This window comes from Lissotriton vulgaris, chromosome 10, assembly GCF_964263255.1.
Source record: "Lissotriton vulgaris chromosome 10, aLisVul1.2, whole genome shotgun sequence".
NCBI classification, from domain to species: domain Eukaryota; kingdom Metazoa; phylum Chordata; class Amphibia; order Caudata; family Salamandridae; genus Lissotriton; species Lissotriton vulgaris.
In genome coordinates this window covers 753,445,447-753,471,701 of record NC_141698.1, presented here as the reverse complement: position 1 = coordinate 753,471,701, position 26,255 = coordinate 753,445,447, and the positions used below count along the sequence as shown (strand labels likewise).

Sequence of the window (26,255 nt, the reverse complement as noted above, 5' to 3'; positions counted from 1 at the left end):
ACATTGTCCTATATTGTCATCTTGGCATTCTGATGACATTTACAAAATACTCTGACTTCAGTTACAAGGTTTATGATGTCACCAGACCCACTTAATGGCAATGCTGGACCATATCATTCTTCTACCCTTTATGTATTCTCGGTATTTATCTTAATTAGCACAACAGCTATGCTAACCATAAATTGCACACCAAATGTAATGCTTATGAATGCACATTATGCCAGTAACTAACTTAAAGCTCAATGTAAATATACAACAATATATACTCAAACAAATTAATAATATTGCATTCATAGTGAGCTATTTCGCAATGTCAAGGGCAATGTGATATGTAATCTCAGTTTTAAAATAATTTATGACATTTGTGATTCCATTAGTCGTATCAAGGGTGAGGTCATTGGCAGTGCATTTGGAATTAAAGTTATTGTTTTCATGGCTGGTGTTTGAGTTCTAAATTGTGGTCCTAGTCATAACTTGTGCTAGGACTCTAGCTTTTTCACAGTGAAACTCTGACTTTTTTGTAAACCTACATCTAAATGCTATATGCAAACCTAACCGTGAATTCATATTAACCTTTGATTATTTTCAATATTTTTTTTAATCCAATTCCACAGCCAACAATTTCAACACACCCTTGGCAGTTAGCCACCCACTCTATATGGTCTTAGGCTATGCACAGTATCAGACTTTGGCCAGGCCCTGTACCCAGCTCACAGCACAAGGCCAACACTCACTGTGGTAATGTCATGCAATTTAAAACTACATTTGGTGGATTCACAATTAAAATTCAACCGTAAAGTTCCTACTAGTAACGTTGTGGATGCTTTTTGAGTAAGTTGGTGGGGACACATCCTCCTACTGCTAGATATAAATGTTTACCCTTAGTTCTTCTGATATCACGAATTTATCGTTGCGGCTGCTGAAAGAGTAGAATATTAAGAAGTTGTGGACATAGGCCCTTCAACTAGGTCAATTTTTTAGAGCTTGAAAATGTGCATGGTGAACAAATAGCCATGGAGGTCCTAGCTTCCAGCAAATTAATCTGTTGGGAGACTTTAATTTTCATGGGAAAGACTCTGCCAATTCAGAAGTGAACAAGCTCATAACTAGTCTTAATTTAATTGGACTCTCCCAAAGGGTTGGTGGATCTACCCACCGGGCTGGCCATGCCCTTGATCTAATTTTTACCAATATTGATCACCTCACCACCTATTCCCCATATCTCTTAACTTGGACTGACCATTTTATGGTCATGTTTACCTATCAATCTCCGTCTACCCCCACCCTAATGGGAAATCTGGAACGAAAGAAGAAAGAGCTACACAGGCCTTGGCATAAACTATCCCTTGAATCCTTCAAGGAGGTATCCCATCCCCACTCATTGGAACGTGGTCCGAACAACTCAGACGTATCCAGAATGTTGGAAGGGTACAACTCGGACTTAGTGACAGCACTGGATTTTGTAATCCCTCAAATAAAAGATAGCTTAGGCAAGCGGCTTTAATCCGCCTACTGGTATACATCTGAGTTAAAAATTGACAAATACAAGTGCAAGACACTGGAGAGACGTTGGAAAGGTAGTAAAGAGTCACTGGACAGACAAGCGTACCAACTAGCTCTATCCAATTACCATCAGAACATAAAAACGGCCAGGCAAACTGATATCATGAATCAAATTTATCAGTCTAGTAACTCATCTAAAGCCCTATTTAACATAGTTAAAGACTTTGTATCACCTCAAGCCTGTAGACAATCCCTGGCTGAATCTCAAGAACTTTGTGACTCTTTAGCAATCTATTTTCAGGAAAAAATTATGCAGATCTACGCTAATTTTCCAACTCTTAAGTCTCAGAAGCGGGCACTTCTTACAGGACCAGAAGTACTGGAGATACCATCAGTACTCTGGATCAGTTCGAAACTATCACACTGGATGAGCTTTCTAACTTATTATTTTCTGCTAAAGCTGGTTCGCCAGGAGAACTCTGCCCTCCTAAAACAATGGCCTTACTATCTCCCAGCTGTGCCCATGAAATTCTTAAAATGTTCAACTGTTCTATCTATTCAGGCATTATTCCTACCCCTTGGAAAGAAGCATATGTTTGACCTATCCTGAAAAAACCTACAACTGACCCTCAGGAACCTAGTAACTAATGACCAATATCTTTGTTACCCCTTTTGGGCAAACAATTGGAAACCATCATAAATAGGCAGTTAAGCTCATATCTAGAGTCCAATAAAATCTTAGACCCCTCACAATCTGGATTCCGTCCAGGTTTTAGTACTGAGACCGCTATCCTGGCAGTAACAGACTCCTTGAGGCAGGTAATGGATGTCGGGGGATCAGTTGTTCTGATCCTCCTAGATCTCTCCGCGGCATTTGATACTATCTCACACATACTGCATGCTGAGAGACTATATTCTTGCAGCATTCGAGGTACAGCCTTAAAATGGTTGGAATTCTTTTTGTCAGATAGATGGCAAATGATAATGTTCAGACCTTACCTGTCTCAGAAATCGTGTTTAGACAGGGGCGTGCCTCAGGGCTCTTGTCTAAGTCCAACATTATTTAATGTCTATATGGCCCCTATGGCAAAAATTGTTGAACCGTTAGGCTTCGAGATAATCTCCTATGCTGACGATACTCAACTGATGTTCCCAATCGGCTCTAATTCAGAAGATAAGAAAATCAGTTTCTCTGCAGGTATGCTCGCCATCTCTAATTGGATGATGGAGAACTGCCTCAAGCTGAATCCTAGCAAAACTGAGGGTATGCTTATGGGTAAAGCCTCATTCATCTGGAGGGATGACTAGTGGCCTTGTCAGCTGGGAACTGCCCCTATTCCAATTCAATCCGTGAAAAATCTTGGATTAAAATTGGGCCAGTCACTAACTATGAAGGATCATATTGCGGCCACTATTAGCTCTTGCTACTACAGCCTACTTCCTTACTTGCCTGTTAACCATCGTAGAAGCTTGGTCCAGGCTATGGTGATTAGTCGCCTTGACTATGGGAATGTGCTGTTGACTGAAGTAGGTGAGACACTGCTTGCAAAACTGCAAGTGATTCAAAACACCGCTGCAAGGATGATTCTGAATCGCCCTTCAGGCTCCTCCTCAGCCCCTTTGCTGAGAGAGCTTCACTGGTTACCAGTGAAGAACCGATCCTTTTTTAAGATTTGTTGCCTTACCTATAATGCCTTAAATGGCAAGGGTCCCTATTATTTGCAAAATATATTCACAAAGCAGGTTTCGGGCTGTAACCTTAGATCTAGCTCTTTAGCTCTTCTAAAGGTTCCTCGAATACGTCTAAGTCGTACTGGGGGCAGAGCTTTCTCGTACCTTGCCCCACGGTATTGGAATCAGCTTCCCTTGGCCCTGGGCAAATGCACTTCATACACTGCTTTTTAGGAAACAACTAAAAACCTTTCTGTTTTAATATACACATTAATTGATGCCGTTTTTTTCCCTCTCTTCGCTAGGTAAGCGGAGAGATGCCCCCGCGTGAGTCGTGCACTATAGAAATATACCTAACATAACATAACATAACAACACAGTGGGACAGTTTTAAATATAGACATGTAGTTTCTTTGAAGAACCTGAAGTTTTGGGTATTGGCATCCTGGCTTTTGACCTGCGAGTTTTGCATATGTATGTTACATTATAGGAATACAAGGGAGAATAAGGTACCGGGATTAAAATTGTTAACATATGGAAATGACATAGAGTGCTCCAGTCTTCTAATGGCTGTAGAGGCCTGGAGCTCCCACTTTATAAAGGCTCACAAAGTCTGGGGGAATTTCAGGCCTTTGTTTTACAAATTAGAACATTCTGCCCTCTAGGGGCGAAATGTTCTAATAGCCTTAGAGCCCTCCTCAGCAGGCTTTGCCAGTTATTAAAGGCCTGCGCTTTTGTTTAATGCTGGAGCGTCCCTTTAGAGAGGGCTCTAAGTTTATATTTTATGTAATGCCTTTCCTATACTCCTGACAGACAGCACAACACATTGAAAATCGCTGCAGGTACAAGACTGGGTGCGGGAGACATTACTTTAGAAACGTTCTTATGCTTTGTCAAAACTTATTTAACATTTGGGTTAAGTCCTTGAGCAAATGAGTGGTTTGTTAGAGGTAAAGATGCTCCTGGATTAGTCAGCAATGATTTTGGAGGAATGTTCTCATTACTTATTCATTGATGGATACAATATCAGGACTTGAGGTGTGCCAAATCGAGTTTTTGTTTGAGAAATTGATGACACAAATGTGTGCAAAAGTTTGTGAAATGAACCTATTAGTATCCTACAAAAAATTAATTACAGTGGAATTTCTTGAGTTTAATAGTCACTCAAAATACAGAGGAGACTTGTTCGAGGGGAAAATGTCTCCTGCAAAACACGTTCAACATGAACCAGTTTCCTGAGTGCAAAAAAGTATATCTAATTTTGCACCTGGACATTTCACAGGTGTGAACGAAATAAAAAAAATTGCCTGTTCCTATTCATGAGTTTGGCTTCTCTGTTCCATTGCCTATTGTTACTTATTTTGTCTCATAATAGGTAACTGGGTGTAGCATCCTGCTACTAATGATGACAGACACTTACTTGTAGTTACAACTGGAGCTTTATTTACATGCATCCATACTCGTCCCTGTCCCTACTCTAACTGTCCCCTTCCTGTGTCCACTCCTCCCCTTCCTCTAGCCCCCTAGCTCCGCCCACACCCAGCTACTAGAATGCACTCCAACATTACATCTCCCCCCTTGTTAACGAAATGAACTTAGCGTCTAACATATTTAGAGTTCCTGGGTCAGCCACATGAGTCCGCGGGCTGTTCGCTTGAGATATATAGACGCATCTCAGCTAGCGTTGTGTGGCCTTCTGCCTCCTCAACGAGAGCATCTTTTATTACAAGAGTGCATCTTTGCACTTGCACGACTTCTCGTGTGATGTGCATATGTTCAGATTCCTGGAGGTTTTTACTCAACTTCTGAGTGATCCACTCACCTTCAGTGTCTGAGGTGCCTATGGAGAGCTCAGTTTGATATTGGCAGTCTGTCCTCCTTTGTGACTCTTGTTCAAGTGACGCTCGACCTCTTTTCTGAGGGGATGTTGTTCTGGTTCCCTTCCGAGTGCCTGCATGTATTTTTACTTCCTTTTGCCTTGTCCGGTCGAGAACAACACTGTCTTCCTGTTCCGAGTCCTGGATACCAGCCGGTGGGGTAAGAACTGCGGAGACCATCTTGGCATGGCTTGGAGACTGATTTGCTGTCTCTAGTTGTCTCACCCACTCCTGCTCGCGCCTGGAACAGGTGAACCCTGGGACGGGCAGGGTATTTGTGTGTTTCGTTCTCATCCGATGATGACCTGTCTCTATTGACATGTCTGGCTTCCCTTGCAGATCGACTGGTTGGTCCGTTTTAATCTGGGTGCTAATGGCCACGATATCTGTTTTCCTTTTATAGGACCTTCGAGTCAACCTCGCTGCCCCTATCCGGGGTGACGGTGTAGTATTTGTGTCTTGATGCACCTGTGATTGATATGACAGGTTGTCTGGTGGAGTGATCGAGAGTGCATTGACGTTGGTGTGAGATGTGTCTCTCTTGACGGGAAGAATGTTTCTTGGTTCTCTGATGTGTTCGGGTGATTGGCGTCGTGGCCGTTGTTGGGACCACGACTCTGTCGACTCAAAGGATCGGACCGACATGGTTTCTGAATCAGAGGAGTTCTCTGTCAATTGCCTCTGAGAACGTTCCTTTGAGAATGTCGCGCGTGGCTGTTGTCAGGACCACGACTCTGTCAACTCAAAGGATCGGACCGACATGCTTTCTGAATCAGAGGAGTTATCTGTCAATTCCCTCTGAAAACGTTCCTTTGAGGATGTCTTAACGGGTGGACTTCGGAACTGGGTAGTCCGTGACGAGCTGCTTGGCACGCCAGAGCTGTCTTTGAGGTGTTTCTCCGGGTATCTTTCTCGAGGCGTCTTTGTTGTCAATTCACTGGAGAGGTTGTTCGAAAACCAAGTACTCATGTCTTGAGTTTGATCCCAGGGTATTTCAGTTCTGTCCCTCTTGCATGATGATAATGACCTCCTCTCTGTTTCTTCATTAGTTTGAGTGTCATGCACGCGTTTGTCTTCCTCCTTTCGTTGTCTGGATGAATCAGTCCATCTTATGCAGTTCACTTCCTCTTCACCCTTGTTTGGTGTACTGACACCTGTGTTACTGGTGTGGTGTGTTTTCCTGTTTGGCGTCTCCTCGGACTCGTCTCTCGACCAGTGAGATGCTTGTGTGTAGTCGTGTACCGATTTCCAGTGGTGACTTGATTGGTTCAGTCTTCTATGTTTTGCCTTTCTTGCGCGTTTGTTGGACAGGCTGTCATTTGGTCCAATGGTGCGATCTGAGCCACTTGACCCTTCCTCTGTTTCAGAACCGTTTGCACCATCTGTTGACTGACTCCTGGAGATTGAATAACTCCTTGAGGTTATATCAGTGTCGCTATCGCAATCCAAACTCATCCTGGTCTTTCGGGTTGGTGACTCAGAGTAGTTCATGACACTTTGTCTCTTCTTTTGTCTGGGCTCTGATCTGCCTTCACCTTCCCTTTTTTTGGTTTTGTTTGATATGTCTCTTACTTCGACCCGCACTCCGCCCTCGGCCCCTCTGATAATTCTCCTTAGCGACCACTGCCCCTGAAGGATCTTGCGCTTCGTATCTGCATTTGAACAGCCTTCAATTATCCGAAGTCAAACAGCTTCTTCATTTGTAAAGGTATTGAAGTAGCAGCCGGGTACTAGGCTTTGCAATCGGGCGATGAATTTTGGCAATGGTTCTCCTGATTCCTGCCGTGCTGAGGTGAAGGCGATGCGAACATGATCCACGTCTGTCGGTGCATGGAAATGGGTACGTAGCTTCTTTTGGAGTCTCTCATAGGTCTCTGTGTCCTTTTCAGGGAATGTTCTGACTAAACGTCGACCCTCATGGCCTACCAGCTGGAGGAGTAGTGTCAGACATTTTCTATCTCTTCGTTCACCAATTGCATCGAGGAAATCGTCCAATGATTCCAGCCACCGGTTCCATCTGGTGCCCAAACTCTGACTGTCAGTCTGTGTCACTGGGGGCGGTACTTCAATGCAGGGATTGGACTGACGGGTTGCTGTACCCACCGCCATGAAGGAGGAAAGTTTTCGTCTGCTACCGTCGCCGGATTGTTCACTTTGCTTCCCGTCTTATTTGCTGACCACCTTCTGCCGAGATCTTTCGTCTGGTTGTTTCCTCTGAGGTTGGTAAGTTTTGCAATTATCTCAATAGGCACCAGTTAATGAAGCTTGGACTTCCAGAGGTCCGAATGGCCCCCACTCAGCCACACTATGCGTGACTCGTGGCTCGCTTTGTTTAGAGTTGCATGGCAGCGGCAGGTGGTTGGTGACTCTTCCACGATGGTGTCTGGTACATTTGGCATCCTGTTCACTCATGTGTCTTTTCTGGATTAGTGTAGGTTATCCAATCACTTTGTTGATTAGAGAGGGCTTCCTTGACATTCCTCCACTCGTGCCTCTGGATCATTTATTTCCTTAGCACCCTTTGCTTTTAATTGCTTGTCTTCATATGGTGCTGAATGTGTATTTTGGCGCTTGTCTTTGCTCGTGCTAGTTACATTCGCTGACTTCGGAGCTTGTGGTCGTCCGTGCTTGGTTATACGCAGTGCAGTTTTCGCTTATTTCCGATCTTGGCTTATGCTTGACGCGCTGCGAATCGTGTATGTACCAGTGTTCGTTGCTAACAGTTACTTCTGTCCATTCCTTTTCTTGTCACCTGTATTAATGCGTGTTTGTGTCCACCGTTTACTTTGCTGGTCTCTGACATTTGCTGATGCCCATTTCATCTGGCTGACGCGTACCCTTTTAATACTTTTGCCACGGCTTGTTCGCTTGCGTGTATCAATGTTTGCTCCTTCACGTTTGCCAATATCTGTTCCTTTGGATTTGCCAGTGCTTGTTCCTCTAACTTGCCAGGGCTGGTCCCTTATTGTTCACTTGTGGGTATCCCTGCTCGTTTCATTTCCCGTACTAATGCTTGTTTCATTAGTGTTTCCAGCATCTGCTTGTGCTTGTCTTCATATTGCACTTCTTGCGTTTACTCGTGCTTATTTATTTGTTCAGCTTCTTGCATTGGCTCGTGCTTTTTTTCTCTTTCTACTTGCTTGTGATTATTTATTATGGCCCTTGCACTTGCTTGTGCTTGTTGCACTGTTGTGGCTTTACTATTGCCTTTATGTGTCTCTTGCATTTGCTAATGCTTGTTGGATTGCTACAACTTTGTACTTGTCGGTGTTTGTTTGCTTCCATCTACCAATGCTTGTTTCTTTTACAGTCGCCAATGCTTGTTTTCCACAGTCGCCAATGCTTGTTTTTATCCTATCTGCCAGTCTGTTTTCTACTATTTACCATGCCTGACTTTAAAATGGCCGCCTGCAGTTTGCACATAGATGTCCCAGAAACGGCCTGACTCCAAGATGGCCGCCGTAGTGGCTGGCATGCACTACTTCTTCTCTGTCTACTCGACCCCAGTTCCCTCACTCGGGACTCACCGGCAGGCAATCCCAGGGGCGGCACACCTCGGGTTCAGCTCTCCACAGCGTCCTCCACAGTCAGGTGAGGTTGGGGTGGGCTCCCGCCTTACTTTGTCGGGTCCCGCGTTTCTCCGGTGACCGCGTGCCACAAGTCACGCATCAGGCGTGAGGTATCCGACATCGGAGATCACTTGAGCTCCGATTTCAGCGCGCTTGGCAGCGCTCGCCAATAGACCTTCGTGGGGCAGAGTCTTCCACGCCGAGGCACCTTTCTTTCGGTTTGGGGTATTGGGCAGAGTCGGAGGGGGCTCCCGACTTCTGTTCTCTCGGCGCTCACCAAACTTGCACGCTTCCAGCGTGAGTCGCGTTTTGGCGCGAAAAGCTTCCTTTTCCCTCGAGCGTTTCAGCGCTCATTGCTTCGGCTCCTCGGCTCCCTCCTAGTCGCTGGGGAGACAGGGTCACCTGCTGCTGGCCTCTCTTTTTAGGCGGCAGCTCCGCTTCACTCGATAGCGTTTTCCTCTCTTCCACGCTGCACGGGACAGGGCACTCTCATGGGGTTCTGTGGCCAGTGATCATGCCCATCCCACCCTCGTCGCCAGTTGTAGCATCCTGCTACTAATGATGACAGACACTTACTTGTAGTTACAACTGGAGCTTTATTTACATGCATCCATACTCGTCCCTGTCCCTACTCTAACTGTCCCCTTCCTGTGTCCACTCCTGCCCTTCCTCTAGCCCCCTAGCTCCGCCCACACCCAGCTACTAGAATGCACTCCAACATTACATCGAGGAGTAGTTACAATATACATTTTATTACCTGTAGATTAGTAATTTAAATTGCAGCCTTTTGCAGCCCATGTTATGATGAGATTTTCTGGTATGCATTTCCCATGAAAGTTCAAAGTTTGTAAAACGTTACTTTATTGATAGCATTGATGTTTCGCCAAACTACTGAAATCATATAGGAATGTGATGCATAAACATAATTGGATTTGCTTTGTGTTAACTACCTGTAGTGTAATCATTGTGTAATGTGGCCGGTGCGAGATCTGCTGGAAATTCAACTCAAAAGGAATACAGAAAAGACAACATACTAGATGAATGTGATGGTATATAGGGTTTCCCTACTAAAAATGCCACAGTCCCATGTGTATGACGGAAGTCATAGGAGAAGAAAAGGGAGCAGACCAGTTCTCTGGGAGTCATCAGCGTTTCCATGTTCTCAAGGATGATGCTGATTTCTAATCTGTACATTCTCCATACTGTCTTTTACAGTTTAAGGTTTATAATGGTCTTTTTATATGTAAGTAATGCGAACAAACCACATTTCTCAATCCCTCAGGCATCAAAGGAGCTAAAAAATGTCATTTTCTTTTGCTATCAAGAATAAATATAGTGCACTGGCAAGTGATGCATTAGTAAGAACAAAATGTGGCCTGCATTTTTCGTGCTAAACTTTTTAAATCCATGCATTACAACACCGCCCCAATAACACATCTCCGTGTTTTCTTGTAGCTGCTGCCTTGCTTTGCATTCAGGCCGACGAGCTGCAGGAAGCGCTCACCTCTCACTGTGTGGTGGCTCGAGGAGAGACAATCATCCGGCCCAACAATGTGGAAAAAGCCGTCGACGTCAGAGACGCCATGGGCAAAGCATTATACGGCCGCCTTTTCAGCTGGATTGTCAATCGCATAAATGCCTTACTGAAGCCAGACAAACTTCTGAGGTAAAGCGACAAAAATAAATAACATTTCCCCGGGGTCTTCTCCTAGGTGTGACGCAGATCTTTCACTAAAAGATAACAACCTATTGTATAATACATGGAAGCTCGCATTGAGTGTAAGGAAAAAAAAAACTGAACATTATTTCTGTTACTTATTATGTTCAAGACATGGAAAGCAGGACATCTATGCAGTGCTGAGCTGTGGTTTATTGTGGAAACAAAATTGCTGTTGAGCGCAGGATCTGCAGGCGTAGATTGCAAGACTTATTATCCAAGTAGGGTGCCAGGAAGCCAGATTTGTTTTTTTTAAATAAAGGTGGAGGCAAAGGGAGGCTACCGGACGGAAGTGTTTTCTTTTTTTTTTTGGTAGGATGGCAGGTTTACTTTTAGTGTTTAGAAATTGGTGCTTGAAAGTATTCAGAAGGCCACCATTCTGCAAAAACAAGGGCTATTTTGTATGGGTTTCTCTGTACTCATCCTCCTGCACGGACTACACATGACCAGTGGCGTAACGAAAGTTGAGCCCTCCCCAGGGGAGGCCTTAGGCATGTGCGAGCTGTGCACCTGCACAGGGCCACCAAACCCCAGGGGCCACCACGCCAATATATATACTTAATATAATAATCCTCTGAGGATGGATACATATTTGCGTGGCGGCCCCTGCAGGGATTTGGCGGCCTCCGGCTCTGTTTCACTTCCAAACACCCTGACCCCCCCTCTTCACTGACCTCCGTGCCTGTGTTCCTTCGGGGGCCCCCTACATAAACTCCGGTGGCCCCCTACCTAGGCTCCTTGCCCAGGGCCGCCATGAGCCTAGAGCCGCCCCTGCCCCCGCCTGCAAAGTGCGTAAAGGGGGCTCATGTCCAGACTCACTCAGGAGCTCTCAGGCCAGGGTACTGTGCTGAGGGGGCCTTTGTTGCGCCACTGCCCACTCCACAAGTTTACCGAGGGAACTCTGTGGGGCACAGACGGGTAGGTATCAACGAAGGGCTTTTCCGACCCAAGGATAAAACTACAGACAACTGAAGCATTGCACTCGTCCTCTATAATTTCACTAGAAATCCATCAGTGAAAAGTAGGCCCATTTGCCATAAGGCTTTAATAAACAGCTATTTTACAAAATTGAACTTTCTGGTAGATGTTGATAACTTTTGAGATGTCATAGCCTTTATTGCGAATATTCTGATTGACAGGGGTCCCCCACTGCTACCAACGTTTAGAGTTCTGCTACATATCGTGAGAGCTCAGGCCCATTTACACAATTACCCAGACCGGATGATCTTTTATTGGAAGGATCAAAGTATCCAATATAGTGCAACCAATTGGGCCACATAATATCCAAATCATAACTGGACATGGGATTTGTGAGATGTTATTCATAAATTCAAAAAATAAGTTTACATAGACCAATCTCCACATGAGTGTATAGAAGTAAAGAACAAACAAAACATGTCCAAATCTCCTGAAGAGATTTAACCTATACAGAAGGAAAAATACTATGAATTTGATTATAGTTAAGTAGAAAATGAGGAAAAGGTTTTGTGAGTTAAATTTCATCAATCGGTTTTCTAAAGAAAGCATTAGTCCTGTCTTTCCCTATACTACTCTAACAATGAGCAACTATTAAAGTAAGAATTTGATTCAATTCAGAATAGAAATACAAGAAGAAAGGTGTTTGCTGGAGTCTTCAGTAGAAACACTCCAAGAATTTGGGAGAAGTAGCACAAAGCCACATATGCTTAGCATAGATCTGCACTCTATAAAGTCTCAAGATGTCTCCTGCTCCCTCACTAAGCACAGCATACTATCAACAGAGAAGCTTAAATACAAACAGAATGAGGGACTGCAACAGTAGCTTGCATTGAAATAGAATGTTAGGCTAGAAGGAAATTACATATGGAATTAAGCTGAAATATACGTTAAGCCTCAAAATAATAGCTAAAGTCAGCAAGTGCACTAGGTTACACATAAGTACACACATATAAATGCATCGCAAATGAAGTTTCTTAACACATGAATAATGCAAACTATTAATATTATAAAAAAACTACTCTCAAGTGAAAATATTGTGTTACCTGAATGACCAAACCATTAGTCTGGACATTTCATTTAATTAGTTTCATGATAATCCACATCATATCTGTAGATTTACCCTACTTATTAGTAAATCAGTACAATAAATGTCTCCATTAGTCACAATCTAAACACACATTTTATAAACTGTATCCGTTATGCGAAAAGCACTATATATATGTGGCACTTTACTTTAGAAGATTAATCACACAAAATATATTTGAGTGCTGACTACTCATAGATATGATGCACTCCTACTTTAATTGCAAAGTGGGATCAAATGTCTGTGATCCTGGATCAAAATGTGGTTATTCACTACAGTGACATCTCAACTGTTAACATCTTAACACTGTTGTGATTAAACCCAGGTGTCTCAGGAGATGCAAGCACTGCAGGGAATGGAGGTTGACCATCTCACCTGCCTTAACAAACTCTTCCAGGTCTTCACCAACCCGAGGGAGGCAGGAAAACGCATGTGGGCTGTACCTTTGGCAACAGCCCTCTCCATATTCAGCATGGGTTACTGGAGACCCACACTGAAAGGAAAATGAATCAGCACTGTCATGTGGCTCTTGCAGGGCTGCTGTCTGTGCGGTGCAAGCTCTCCGCTCTCAATGTGAGAGCAGGGAGCATGGCTTTTGAATAGATCAGAGTAGAATGAAGACGGTGCTGGAGTAGGAAGCAGGAGGCCAGGTAAGTATTTTTCAGATCAGGATAAGAGTTTTGCTGAGGGTAGTGGGGGTGGTGGCAGTAGGCCAGGTGTTATGTTTCCTTTCAGGGAACAGTTGGTTTAAGAGTTTATGCAGAATGTGGTTGAATGGATGCAAGGAGGCCAGATTATTTTATATTTGGATTTGGAGAGGGTGAATTTCAGAAGGTGTTGAAGGATGACAAAAGGCCAGTGTAGGAAATTGCATTATTAGTTGAGGGGGGTAAAGCCCTACTCAAGCAGAAATCACAATTCCTGTCAGGGTAAAGTCACAAGCAAACCCCAAATTAACCTGTGCTTAACCACTTAGCTCTCTGGTACTTGGCACAAGCAGTAAGGCTTACCTTAGAGGCAATGTGGGAAGAATTTATGCAGCACTTCTAACGGTAATAAAGTGAAAACATGATACAAGATAAAAACCCACATCAATCTAGAAAATGAGAGTAAAAGTTAATTAATTGAGATTAAAATGACAAATATCCAATTAAAACAACCGGAGATATGCTATTTCAAAGTTTTAAGTCAAAATAGTGCCTAGGAACATCAAGCGCCAACTGTGGTTATCTGGGTGCACCGGACCAGGACAAAGTCACAGGTTCAGACTGATCACGGTGGAGAGCAGGCTAGATACAGGGACCAAGGTAACTTCATTCCTGGTTGCAGAGCATTGAGAGAGAAGCTGTGTTGAGGATGCCATGCTGGGGCGGTTCTGAGGAGCTCTGAGGCTGTGGTGTCGGGTGTCGTCATCAAGGATGCTGTTGACTATAGGCGTGTGATGTGAAGTCCTGCGATGAAAATGTATCGAACACCAGTGATACTTAACCCCTTGTATGCTGATGACGATACCAAGCCGTCATGCACTACAGTGCTCGTGTGCTGATGACGGCTTGGTATCGTCATGGCCCGCCCCTGTTCTTTTGTTTACCGCACAGCGGCGGAAACGGGCCAGCAGCGAAGGGGTTAAAAAGCTGCTGGGCTGCAATTCAGAGTCCTACATCACCAAGAATACAGCTAACCAGGGGTGTGTGATAGGACCTGCATCAAAGATGCAGGCTGCAATGCAAGGTCTGGCATCAGGGATGCGTCTTGCTGCTATGGTTCCGAAGTTGAGCTGTAAGGAAAAGTATTGCGCTGCAGAGATTCTGCCAACAGGATCACAGCTGGGCTAGCAGAGCACCTTCAGGTCCCCTTCCAAGGGTCCAGGACTGGGGTGGAACCACTTTGGGGGCAAAACTCATAGCAGACTGGGTCCTAGGCACTGGATTCAAAGGGGTTGGAGCCTTTTCTGTCCCTGAGGCTCTGATCCTGAGGATAACCTGCTAAACCTCTGGGTCACTCTGGTGGTCCTAGGATAAAGATGTAGGTCCAAACCGTTTCACTCAGGCAGCATAGTAGCAGTCCTTGTTGCAGAGCAGCACAGCAGTCCGATCCAGAGGTGTACTGAATGGTTGAGTCTGAGGGCCCATTATTTATACCTGGTGACCGCTTTGACGTAGTAGAAGGTTCTAGAGGTTCCACCCTCAGAGGTGTTTGGAATTTCCAGTCTCCCGGGCCTGGCCCCAGTTTGTCTGGGATCACAAAAGACTAGTGTAAAAATGCTTTGTGAGTGTGCTGGGAAGAGCCTTTGTAATGTGCAAGTATGAAAGGTGACAGCTCTTCCCCCTCATCAATTCTGAGATGGCCCATCGTGTCTGGGAGCAATATTCAAAGACTGATGGATATGGAGTCTCTAGGTGGCAGAGGCATGTACCCGGTCTCAGTAGGAACCACTACTCTAGTCAGGGTAAGTCAAATACACACCCTAAATTAACCTGTGCTCACCCTTTGGTAGTTTGGTACAGAGCAGGTAGCTTAACTTAAGAGACAATGTGTAAAGTATTTGTGCAACACTTACATTTACATTAACACAGGGAAAAGACTATAAAATGATTCCAGTAAAACCAGAAACCAGCATCCTGGGACCGACTTTGGGGTAACACCCATCATCAGCCAGACTAGCTTGAATCCAGTGGCACAGTGGAAGACCGAGCTTAGGCAGTTCAGGCTGGATGGTTACCATGGGGATCAGAGTCAAGACTGATTTGCATATGGCTGGGTCCAAACTGGGGTGGGGTAGTGAGCAAAAGAACGATGGATTTAACCCAGATGTCTTGACTGGTATGACTGTATGATTTATTCAGCGTTCCGTCCACCATTTGTTGCTGCTGCAACTTTCTAAAAGTGTCATTTTCAGACTTACAATTTAAAATCTGACTTCACCAGAAGCTGTGATTTTAAATTGTGAGTCCCGAGACACCAAACTCCAAATGTGTATCTGCTACCAATTCTAAATTACACTTAAAAGGTGTTTAAGGCATTCCCAATGTTGACCTAAGGGGGAGATGGGCCTTGCAGTAGTGAAACCCGAATTTGAGTATTTCACTACCAGGACATATAAAACTTAAAAGTACATATATATTTTTTTATGACACTGCACCCTGCCCATGGGGTTACCTATGGTCTACCTTAGGGATGGCTTACATGTAATAAAAAGGAAGGATTGAGCCTGGCAAGTAGTTTAACTTGCCAGGTCGAAATGGCAGTTTAAAACTGCACACACAACCTCTGCAGTTCAATGGGCTATTAAGTGGGTGGCACAATCAGTGCTGCAGGTCCACTAGTACCATTTAGTTTACAGGCCCTGGTGTCAGGTTGCTTCTTCCTCAGGGTCTGGAGTGATGATATAAGGGGCTCACCTCCCAATACCTCCAACTCTGATTGTAATGATTACACAGAGTATTGAAGTGATTAAGCGGGGGGGAAGGGAATTAGGAAGGGAATAGCTGGGAAGGAGATCTGAAAAGGAAAAGTTACTCACAAACAAAAATACACACACTTTCCTTTGCCCAAAGACGTAAGTTAGGACATCAGATTCTGTCCTTCAATCAGGAACTAACTTAAGAGCTTCGTGGCTTGCGTTTATTCAGACAATCAGACTCTTAGTTGGCCTTTCTTAGATCCGCTATATTGTGGCGATAATACTTCACTTCAGTATCAACTGCTCAAAGGCATAAGCAGCAGAATTTGGTTTAGGTCTTTCTATGACTAGGTTTTCAATCACCTAAACAATCAGTGTCTTATATGTCCTTATTTTATGTGCTTTTAAAAATATTCCCAAAAGCATTCATGGAACTACTATAGAACAAGAATCACACTCGTGAATATGGTAATGAGCTATAGAAAACATGCATAGAATTTCGACTAAACAAGAATCACACTCGTGAATATGGTAATGATCTTGAGAATCAAAACAAATGTTCCTTATACTTGACTGAGATGGTTTTAGCAAGATTCGCAATCTTACCTGCAGAGTACGACCTACTCTACTACTGAATCTGGGTTGGAGACAGGACACCCCCAAAAGCTAGCCTCACCGGGAGCCGATCTAGAAGAGAAGCCTCCGCAGATTCTGAACACCTCCTGAAGCTCAACGAGCATTGTAGCAGTCTTCAGGCACCCAGAACTCTCCACCGATCAAAAGAAGAAAACTGGCCACACCGAGAAACGGAGCCCCAAGATCCGCTTCCTCCTTCACCAACTGACGCTGAATAGTGAGCACGGGGAACTAGGCGTGGCCGCCGACGTCATCGTAGGCACGCCCATGCCAAATCTCACGCTTCTCGCGTGAGATGCCAAATCTCACGCATCTCGCGTGAGATTCCAAATCTCAGGCATTTCGCGTGAGATGCCAAATCTCACGCATCTCGCGTGAGATGCCAAATCTCACGCATCCTGAGTGGGAAAAAGTTAGTAAAGAGAACAAACATACTTAGGACACATGAACATGCATCTTTAAACATTTTCGCCACCACAATCCTTCAGGGGCTACTCTATGGTTTTTACCACGTAAGGGTTGATCGCACAGGAACTGGCGTACGTGCCTATAGGATGGGGCGGGCCCTAGACCGCAAGCCGCCCTATTCCTGACAGTACTTCCCCCTCCCCGAAGCGGTCTAGGGCCCGGCTTCAAAGGATTTTGGAGGTGGAAGAGTTGTAACAAAGGAGAAGCATGCCCATTTTCAGCTGGTTCCCAAGAATCATTTTCAGGCCCATATCCCTTCCATGAAGTGAGATACCATAATTTAGCACCTCTGCGTTTGGAATCCAAAATTCTTTGTACTTCATACTCCCAGTTCCCATGAACCAGAAGAGGTGCTGGTCTTTTAGATGTAGTTTGTCCAGCAGGTTTTAAAAGAGAGGTATGAAATACAGTGTGAAATTGCAAAGTCGTGGGTAAAAGTAATTTGTACGTTACTGGATTAACCTGACGAATCACTGAATATGGACCTATGAACTTTGGATGGAACATGTTTCTTTGTTTAAAGACAAAGTTTTTTGTGGATAGCCACACTTTGTCTCCAGGAACATACTGGGGACCACATCGATGATGCTTATCAAATTGTTCTTTGTATTTTTCTTTACTCTGCAAAAGTCGTTTGTGGATCTGTTGATGATTGTTCTGCATGAATTGAACAGTGTACGGAACAGCTGGTGTATTACACTGTATATTGGGTAGAGTTATAGGAATGGTGTTAGGTACGTAACCGTACAACCCTTCAAAGGGAGTGGACTCAGTAGACGAATGAGATGATGTGTTGTAAGCCACTTCTGCCATCCATAACAAATCCAACCAAGGCCTCTTGGTGTCAGAGACGTAACATCTTAGATATTGTTTCAAAGTTCGATTGAAACGTTCGGTTTGACTGTCCGTTTGTGGATGGTAACTAGTTGACATGTTTGATGAAATTTGTGAACTGCGACACCGTTGTTGCCAGAACTTAGATGAAAACTGAGAACCACGATCAGACAGCAGTACAGACGGTAACCCATGCAAACGGACAATGTTTTGTAAGAATATCTGCGCTAAGTGTACTGCAGTTGGGAATTGTTTGCATGCGATAAAATGAGCATATTTTGTTAAACTGTCTATGACTACCAAAATAACTGAATGTTGATTTACTTGTGGCAGTCCAACAATAAAATCCAACGAAATATGATCCCATGATTTAGTGGGCGTAGGTAGAACTTGTAACAACCTTTTGGTTTGCTATGATCGGTTTTAAACCGTGCACAGGTTTCACAGTCTCGAGCCATATCGTAGACGTCTAGTTTAATTGTTGGCCACCAAAATAATTTTTGAAGATTTTCCATAGTCTTTTTAGGTCCAGGGTGTCCTGCCAACGGGAGGGAGTGTAACCAACTGAATTCTGTTTCTTGTAATTTCTTAGTGGGTAGAAACACTTGTTTTCCATGGAATGGTATTCCTTCCTTGATGGATTGGGTTGTATCTTGTTTTAACCATTGTGTCCATAACGAAGGAGGAACATTTTCATGGAGATCATCAAGGAACTGATCTGCTGTCAAAACACAAATTAATTTGTCGGGATTGATTATGGCTTGAGCAACCACTTCACATTTGTGTAGTCAGGATCCCCAACTGACCCTTGCCCTCACCACATCTTCAACAAAGCAGACTCCATCATAGCACCACACCTCCGAGATGTCATCAACTGCTCCTTCAACTCCGCCAACTTCCCGGAAAGCTGGAAACATGCCGAACTCAGCGCCCTCCTGAAGAAACCCACAGCTGACCCCACCGAACTCAAAAACTACCGCCCCATCTCGCTCCTTCCATTCCCGGCCAAAGTCATCGAGAAAGCGGTCAACAACCAGCTCGCCGCCTTCCTTTAAACAAACAAATCACTCGACTCCTCACAATCCGGCTTCTGAGCCAAACACAGCACTGAAACCGCCCTCATCGCAGCAATAGACGACATTCGAACTCTCCTGGACAATGGAGACACAGTCGACCTCATCCTCCTTGACCTCTCCGCAGCCTTCGACACAGTCTGCCATAGCACCCTTCTACAGCGCCTCAAAAACATCGGAATACAAGGAAAAGCATTGAAATGGATCACCTCGTTCCTCACCGGAAGAACCCAGAGAGTCCGCCTCCCACCATTCATCTCAGAGGCCACTGAAGTCATCTGCGGCGTACCCCAAGGATCCTCACTCAGTCCCACCATCTTCAACGTATACATGAGCCCCCTCGCGGCCATCGCACGCCAACACAACCTCAACATCATCTCCTACGCGGATGACACTCAACTGATACTTTCACTCACCAATAACCCTAGCACCGCCAGAAATAACCTTCACGAAGGAATGAAAGAAGTAGCCGAATGGATGAAACACAGCCGTCTGAAATTGAACTCAGATAAAACAGAAGTCCTCATCTTAGGCACCTCCCCCTCTGCCTGGGACGACTCTTGGTGGCCAGAAGCCCTCGGAAAAGCACCCATCCCGACGGACCACGCACGGAACCTAGGCGTCATCCTGGATTCCTCACTTTCAATGAATAGACAAGTCAACGCCGTCTCTTCATCCTGCTTCAACATTCTTCGCATGCTCAAAAAAACATTTCGTTGGATCCCCACCGAAACTAGGAAAACGGTCACCCACGCTCTGGTCACGAGCCGACTGGACTACGGAAACACACTCTACGCCGGTACTACCGCTAAACTCCAGAAAAAACTCCAACGAATCCAGAACGCTTCAGCCAGGCTCATATTAGACATCCCGTGCAACGAACACATCTCTGGTCACCTGAAAAACCTCCACTGGCTCCCCGTCAATAAGAGGATCACTTTCCGGCTCCTAACCCACGCACACAAAGCAGTCTACGAAATCGGACCAGAATGCCTCAACGCACGACTGTCCTTCTACACCCCCTCACGCCAGCTACGATCATCCAACCAAGCCCTGGCCACTGTACCTCGCATCGACAAAACCACCATGGGAGGTAGATCCTTTTCCTACCTGGCAGCTAAAACCTGGAACTCACTTCCCACTCACCTTCGCCTTACTCAGAACCACCTAGCATTCAGAAAGCAACTTAAAACGTGAATATTTGACCAGTAATTCCCCACCCCTCTTCAAGCGCCTTGAGACCCTCTGGGTATGTAGCGCGCTATATAAATTTTCTGACTTGACTTGACTTGACTAGTGAGGAATATTTTCTGGAAAGCGCATCAGCTTTTTTGTTATCTTGTCCTGGACGATAGGTCACAATAAAGTCATATTCGGCGAAGAACATCATCCACTGTAATTGACGTGGAGTTAATATTCTTGCAGAAATCATAAATTGTAAGTTTCTGTGGTCTGTGTAAACAGTCACTGTGAATCGTGCCCCCAAAAGATAATGCCTCCATTCTTTGAAAGCGTCATGTATGGCAAGCAGTTCCTTTTCAGCTATAGTATAGTTCTGTTCAGCTGGATTTAGCTTTCTAGACATGTATGCCACAGGATGCATTTGACCAGTGTTTTGTTTCCTTTGAGAGAGGATGGCACCAATAGCTGCATCCGAGGCATCAGCTTCGATAATAAAGGGTTCACGAACATCTGGATGCATCAAAATCGGAGCTGCTGTAAAGGCTTGCTTCAATGTGCGAAATGCGTTATTGGCTTCAGGAGTCCACTCAAATTTTACCTTCTTTCGTAGCAACCGAGTGATCGGTGCCACTACAGCAGAGAAATGGTCTATGAAGCGACGATAAAAATTTGCAAATCCTAAAAAACATTGTACATCACGAACTGAGTTTGGAATAGGCCATTCTGCAACTGCTTGTATCTTTCTGTCAGTCATTTTCATGCCAGTAGGTGTAAGCAGAAATCCCAAAAATGTGTTTTCAAAAACATGAAAATCGCATTTAGACAATTTGCAATAAAGGTTATATGTTTGTAATGTACCCAACACCTTCTTAACGTGACCTTCATGACTAGCTATGGAATCGGAATAGATCAAGATGTCATCTATATAAACAATGACGAAAAGGTCCAGATATTCCTGTAACACGTCATTTTAAAAAAACTGGAACGCAGCTGGAGCGTTAGAAAAGCCCGAAAGGCATGACCAAATACTCAAACAGGCCATATTTGGTTTTAAACGCCGTTTTCCATTAGTCACCATTACGAATGCGCACCAAATGGTACGCACCTCGAAGATATAATTTGGTGTAGATCACAGCGGTCTTCACCTGGTCCAAAAGAACTGGGATCAATGGAAGGGGGTACTTGTTCTTTATTGTGATCTTATTCAACGCTCCATAATTAATACATATTCTTAATTCCCCATTTGCCTTAGGAATAAAAAACAACGGAGAGGCCGCAGGTGATTTAGATGGGCGCATAAATCTGTTTTCCAAGTACTGATCAAGATATCATCTCAAATGTTGGGTTTCTTTTTCTGATAATGCATATATCCGACAGTTAGGCACACATGAACCAGGCACAAGATCAATTTGACAGTCGTATGACCGATGAGGAGGGAGGGTCGCTGCGTTTGCTTCACTGAAGACTTCTTTAAATTCCTCATAGGGAGTTGGTAGCACGGTTTCTTTCTCTTCTGCGGTTGCAATTTGTCCCATCGTAGATTCATTGGTCTTTAAACATGTGGAGTGACAATATTGAGAAAGAAAAACAAGTTCCCTTTTTTGCCAATCTATTTAAGGGTTATGCAAGCAAAGCCAAGGCATTCCTAAAATAAAGCCATATCGTGGGGCTTGGATTACATCAAAATGAACTTCCTCTTTATGCTGTTGGTTATTTGCATCTATGCAGAACATATGAATTTTAGAGGTTTGCATGGTAACAGGGCCTCCAGATAACATTTTGCCATTTACTGCTTGCACAATTTCTGGAGTGACCTTTTTCTCACAAGCAATTTGTAACCGTTGAGTTGTTTCAAAATCTACGAAGTTCCCTGTTGCGCCTGAGTCTATTAGGACTTCCATTTGGTATATTTTTGACGTTAACTGAATTTGTACTGCCAAACGGAAGTGAGCTTTATAGTTGGATACACAGGAATTTATTGAAGGGAAGGAGATGGTTCCCAAGAGATCCCCTTCTAAACATCTTGGGCACAATAGTTTCCCGACGTTTGCTCAGTTGTAGTCACAGCCACAGACTTGTTCGCACTTACAGTCTTACCTTTAGGTTTTATTATGCAATCTTTCACGAAATGTCCCTTTTGTCCACAATAAAGGCATTGGCCATTTTTACATCTATTATCTTTTTCATCTTTAGACAATGGTTGCCTAAGAGTCACGATTTCCATTGGTTCTGTAATTGTTTCTGAACTACTAAGTTGATTTCTGGGTTTACTGTCGAACTTCCAACTTGATTTATCATATTTTTTTTGTCAGTTCTTCTTTCGGACAGTCTATGATCCAGATGTAAAGTTATATTTACTAACTCTGAACAAGTAGTTGGTTGAGGATTGATTTGAGGCGAGAACGTCTTTCAGATGGTCTTTTGACCCTTGATAAAAGAGTGCTGCCCTTTTTTCTTCAGGCCACGAGGTTTCTGCAATTAACCTATTGAAATGTGACAAATAGGAAATGAGGTCTCTATTCCCTTGTCGTAGCTGTGATAGTTTGCGATCTGCGGACAGAGTCACTGTTCGCCTGTCAAAGATTTTCTCAAACTCTTCAACAAAACGTCGCCAATTATACAACAGAGGACTGTCTTGTCGGACCAACGGAACCACCCAATTGGCAGCATCCCCCGAAAGATAAGAGATTAAAAAGGCAATCCTGGATTGGGGGTCAGGAAAGGCAGTTGGTCTAAAAGTAAAAAGCAACTTGATTTGAGTTAAAAGAAATTGCACTTTGGAGGGGTCTCCAGAAAAGCGTTCAGGTGGTGCTAAAGGGATTTGAGGTGGAACAGTTACAGAAATATTCATGGAAGACTTTGTTTCTTCACTCTGTGTATCTGGAGGAAGCGGAGTATTTAATCGCTGTATTCTATCTACTTTATCAGAGAGCATTGCAGTGGCATTCCTAGCTTCAGTTAAATCTGTTTGCATCTGAACAATAACCCTCATTAAATCATCCATGGTGGCCATTATGTCAAAACTCTCACACTGGGAGGAATATTATTCGTGGGCTCACTATTCTGTCAGGTTGCTTCTTCCTCAGGGTCTGGAGTGATGATATAAGGGGCCCACCTCTCAATACCTCCAACTCTGATTGTAATGATTACACAGAGTATTGAAGTGATTAAGCGGGGAAAGGGTATTAGGAAGGGAACAGCTGGGAAGGAGATCTGAAAAGGAAAAGTTACTCACAAACAAAAATGCACACACTTTCCTTTGCACAAAGACGTAAGTTAGGACATCAGATTCTGTCCTTCAATCAGGAACTAACTTAAGAGCTTCGTGGCTTGCGTTTGTTCAGACAATCAGACTCTTAGTTGGCTTTTCTTAGATCCGCTATATTGTGGCGATAATACTTCACTTCAGTAACAACAGGTCAAAGGCATAAGCGGCAGAATTTGGTTTAGGTCTTTCTATGACTAGGTTTTCAATCACCTAAACAATCAGTGACTTATATTTCCTTATTTTATGTGCTTTTAAAAATATTCCCAAAAACATACATGGAACTACTATAGAACAAGAATCACACTCGTGAATATGGTAATGAGCTATAGAAAACATGCATAGAATTTCTACTGAACAAGAATCACACTCGTGAATATGGTAATGATCTTGAGAATCAAAACGAATGTTCCTTATAATTCACTGAGATGGTTTTAGCAAGATTCGCAGTCCTACCTGTAGAGTACGACCTACTCTACTACTGAATCTGGGTTGGAGACAGGAAACCCCCAAAAGCTAGCCTCACTGGGAGCTGATCTAGAAGAGAAGCCTCCGCAGATTCTGAACTCCTCCTGAAGCTCAACGAGCATTGTAGCAGTCTTCAGGCACCCAGAACTCTCCACCGATCAAAAGCAAGAAAGATGCCACACCGAGAAATGGAGCCCCAAGATCCGCTTCCTCCTTCACCAACAGACGCTGAATAGTGAGCACGGGGAATTGGGCGCGGCCGCCGACGTCATTGTAGGTACGCCCATGCCAAATTGCATGCATCTCGCGTGAGATGCCAAATCTCATGCATCTCGTGTGAGATGCCAAATCTCACGCATCCTGAGTGGGAAAAAGTTAGTAAAGAGAACAAACATACTTAGGACACATGAACATGCATCTTTAAACATTTTCGCCACCACAATCCTCCAGGGGCTACTCTATGGTTTTTACCACATATGGGTTGATCGCACAGGAACAGGCGTATGTGCCTACAGGATGGGGCAGGCCCTAGACCGCAAGCCACCCTATTCCTGACACCTGGGCACTTCTAGTACCATTTACTAGGGACTCATACGTAAATTAAATATGCCAATTGTGGATACGCCAATGTTACCATGATTGGAGTACAGAGCATATGCACTTTAGTACTGGTTAGCTGTGGTAAAGTGCCCAGAAACCTAAAACCATCGAAACTGAAGTCAGCAAAACAGGAGGTCAGAAGGCAAAATAGTCAGGAGAAACCATGGCAAGGATGTCAGGTCTAACAAAGACCAAATGCCAACTATGCCTATAGTAATGTGACCCAAGATACAGGCTGCAGGCACCAAAACGTCTGCCAACTTTCTAAAAGTTAACTTTTCAGAATTGTGACTTCAAATACGACTTTACTTTTAAAGGGGGTGTTAAATTGCAATTCTTTAGACATCAAACGTGATAATCGAGCTGCTCCCATTTGAAAGTTATCACTTATGTTAAAAGTTAACCCAATTTTATAGTATGTGAAAGGGACCTTGCCGTAGTAAAAAATGAATACAAGAGTTTTTCGTTACCATGAAGTTTAAAAGCTAAAAGTTCATATCCAACTTCTTAATTACACTGCACCCTTTACCATGGGCTGTTTAGGGCCTACCCTAGGGATGATTTGTATGTATCAAAATGGAAGGTTTCGGCCTGGGAAAAGGTTTATTTTGTGAGGTCGAAGTGGCAGTTTAAAACTGCACATACAGGCTTCAATGGCAGGCCTGAAACATTTTTAAAGGTTACTTAAGTGGGTGGCACAATCAGGGTTGCAAGAAAACTAGTAGCTTTAATTTACAGGCCCTGGGTACACATAGTACCACTTTACTTGGGCTTAGAAGCAAATGAACTGTGTAAATAAAGTGTTGGCCAATTTCACCATTTTTAAAAGAGAGAGCTCACACTTTAACACTGGTTAGCAGCGGTAAAGTGCACTGAGTCCTAAGACCAACAAAAAACAAGATCAGCAACAATGGAGGAGGAAGTTAAACAGGTTGGGGGAAGACCACCCTAAGACTGTGAGGTCTAACAATTAGGAGTTTTTAGAACATGTTTACATGTTATATATATGGGTCCAGTTCACTCCTTTGCCCATAGAAATATGTTGGAGGAAGGGGCAGATGATTTGAGATGGTCATGTACAATGTAGAATTATAGTTCGGTAAAAAGTTAAAAAAGTGATGCTTCTCACATCAGATTTCTGAGTAACATCATGTGCAATTCAAACTTCTGTCATTGTCTATTTGCTATGACTCAAAATCCCTCTTTAAAAAGATCTATTTTATTTACAGTTAATCATCTATAATTATATATATATATAGAATGTGACTTTCACTGAGTGCCACTATTGTGAATACGATATTCTAAATGTGGTTCTTCATTGCTATGCCCCACAACAATGTTGTTTTCCACTGTTATTTTATAATGGAATACCAGGTCACATTGACTGGGCTCCTATACGCCGGTCAGAGCAGTGCTGGATGAAGATATAGCACACAATTGTGAAGGGTGTGGAAGTCATGTTACAGTGCACAGAGAGGTGGTGGGCAGGAGGCCTGTTATTGTATTGCTCCCAAATTAGTATTCTGCCCCTGTGCATCAGTTTAAAGCAGGGACAGATGATTTTGGGACCATACATAACACAAAATAATGAATGGGTAAAAATTGAATAACAGAGATGTTTTTCACCTCAGGGTTCTGAGTGACAAAATTTGATGTCACTCCGAACCTCTCTACGAAAGGCATCCCAATTACTCAGTGTTAATCATCAACAGTGTAGTGTAATGTGGTGTATTAGTGACAAGCATACTGAGGTGTGTTGATCAATCTAGGATACAGTTAACTTAGTTAAGCTCTACAGTGTGCAGTTTATTGTGATGTGCTAGTGTCTCTAGGATGTACTGCCCTGTGCTGGGTTTGTCTCAACATGAGGTCCTCCTTAATGATACCCTGGAAGTAGCAGTTAGCATCTCAGTACAAGGATTATCAC

At 43.8% G+C, this 26,255-nt stretch overlaps 1 protein-coding gene across 1 annotated transcript in view; it reads left to right on the top strand.

Annotated features, from left to right (window-relative positions):
• The window catches only part of MYO3A (myosin IIIA), a 1,386,887-nt gene that overhangs the window by 631,747 nt on the left and 728,885 nt on the right, over window positions 1–26,255 (top strand). The window contains exon 19 of the mRNA XM_086939966.1: window positions 10,076–10,286. Within this exon, the coding sequence (XP_086796092.1) occupies window positions 10,076–10,286 (211 nt within the window). The remainder of the gene's footprint in view (window positions 1–10,075; window positions 10,287–26,255) is intronic.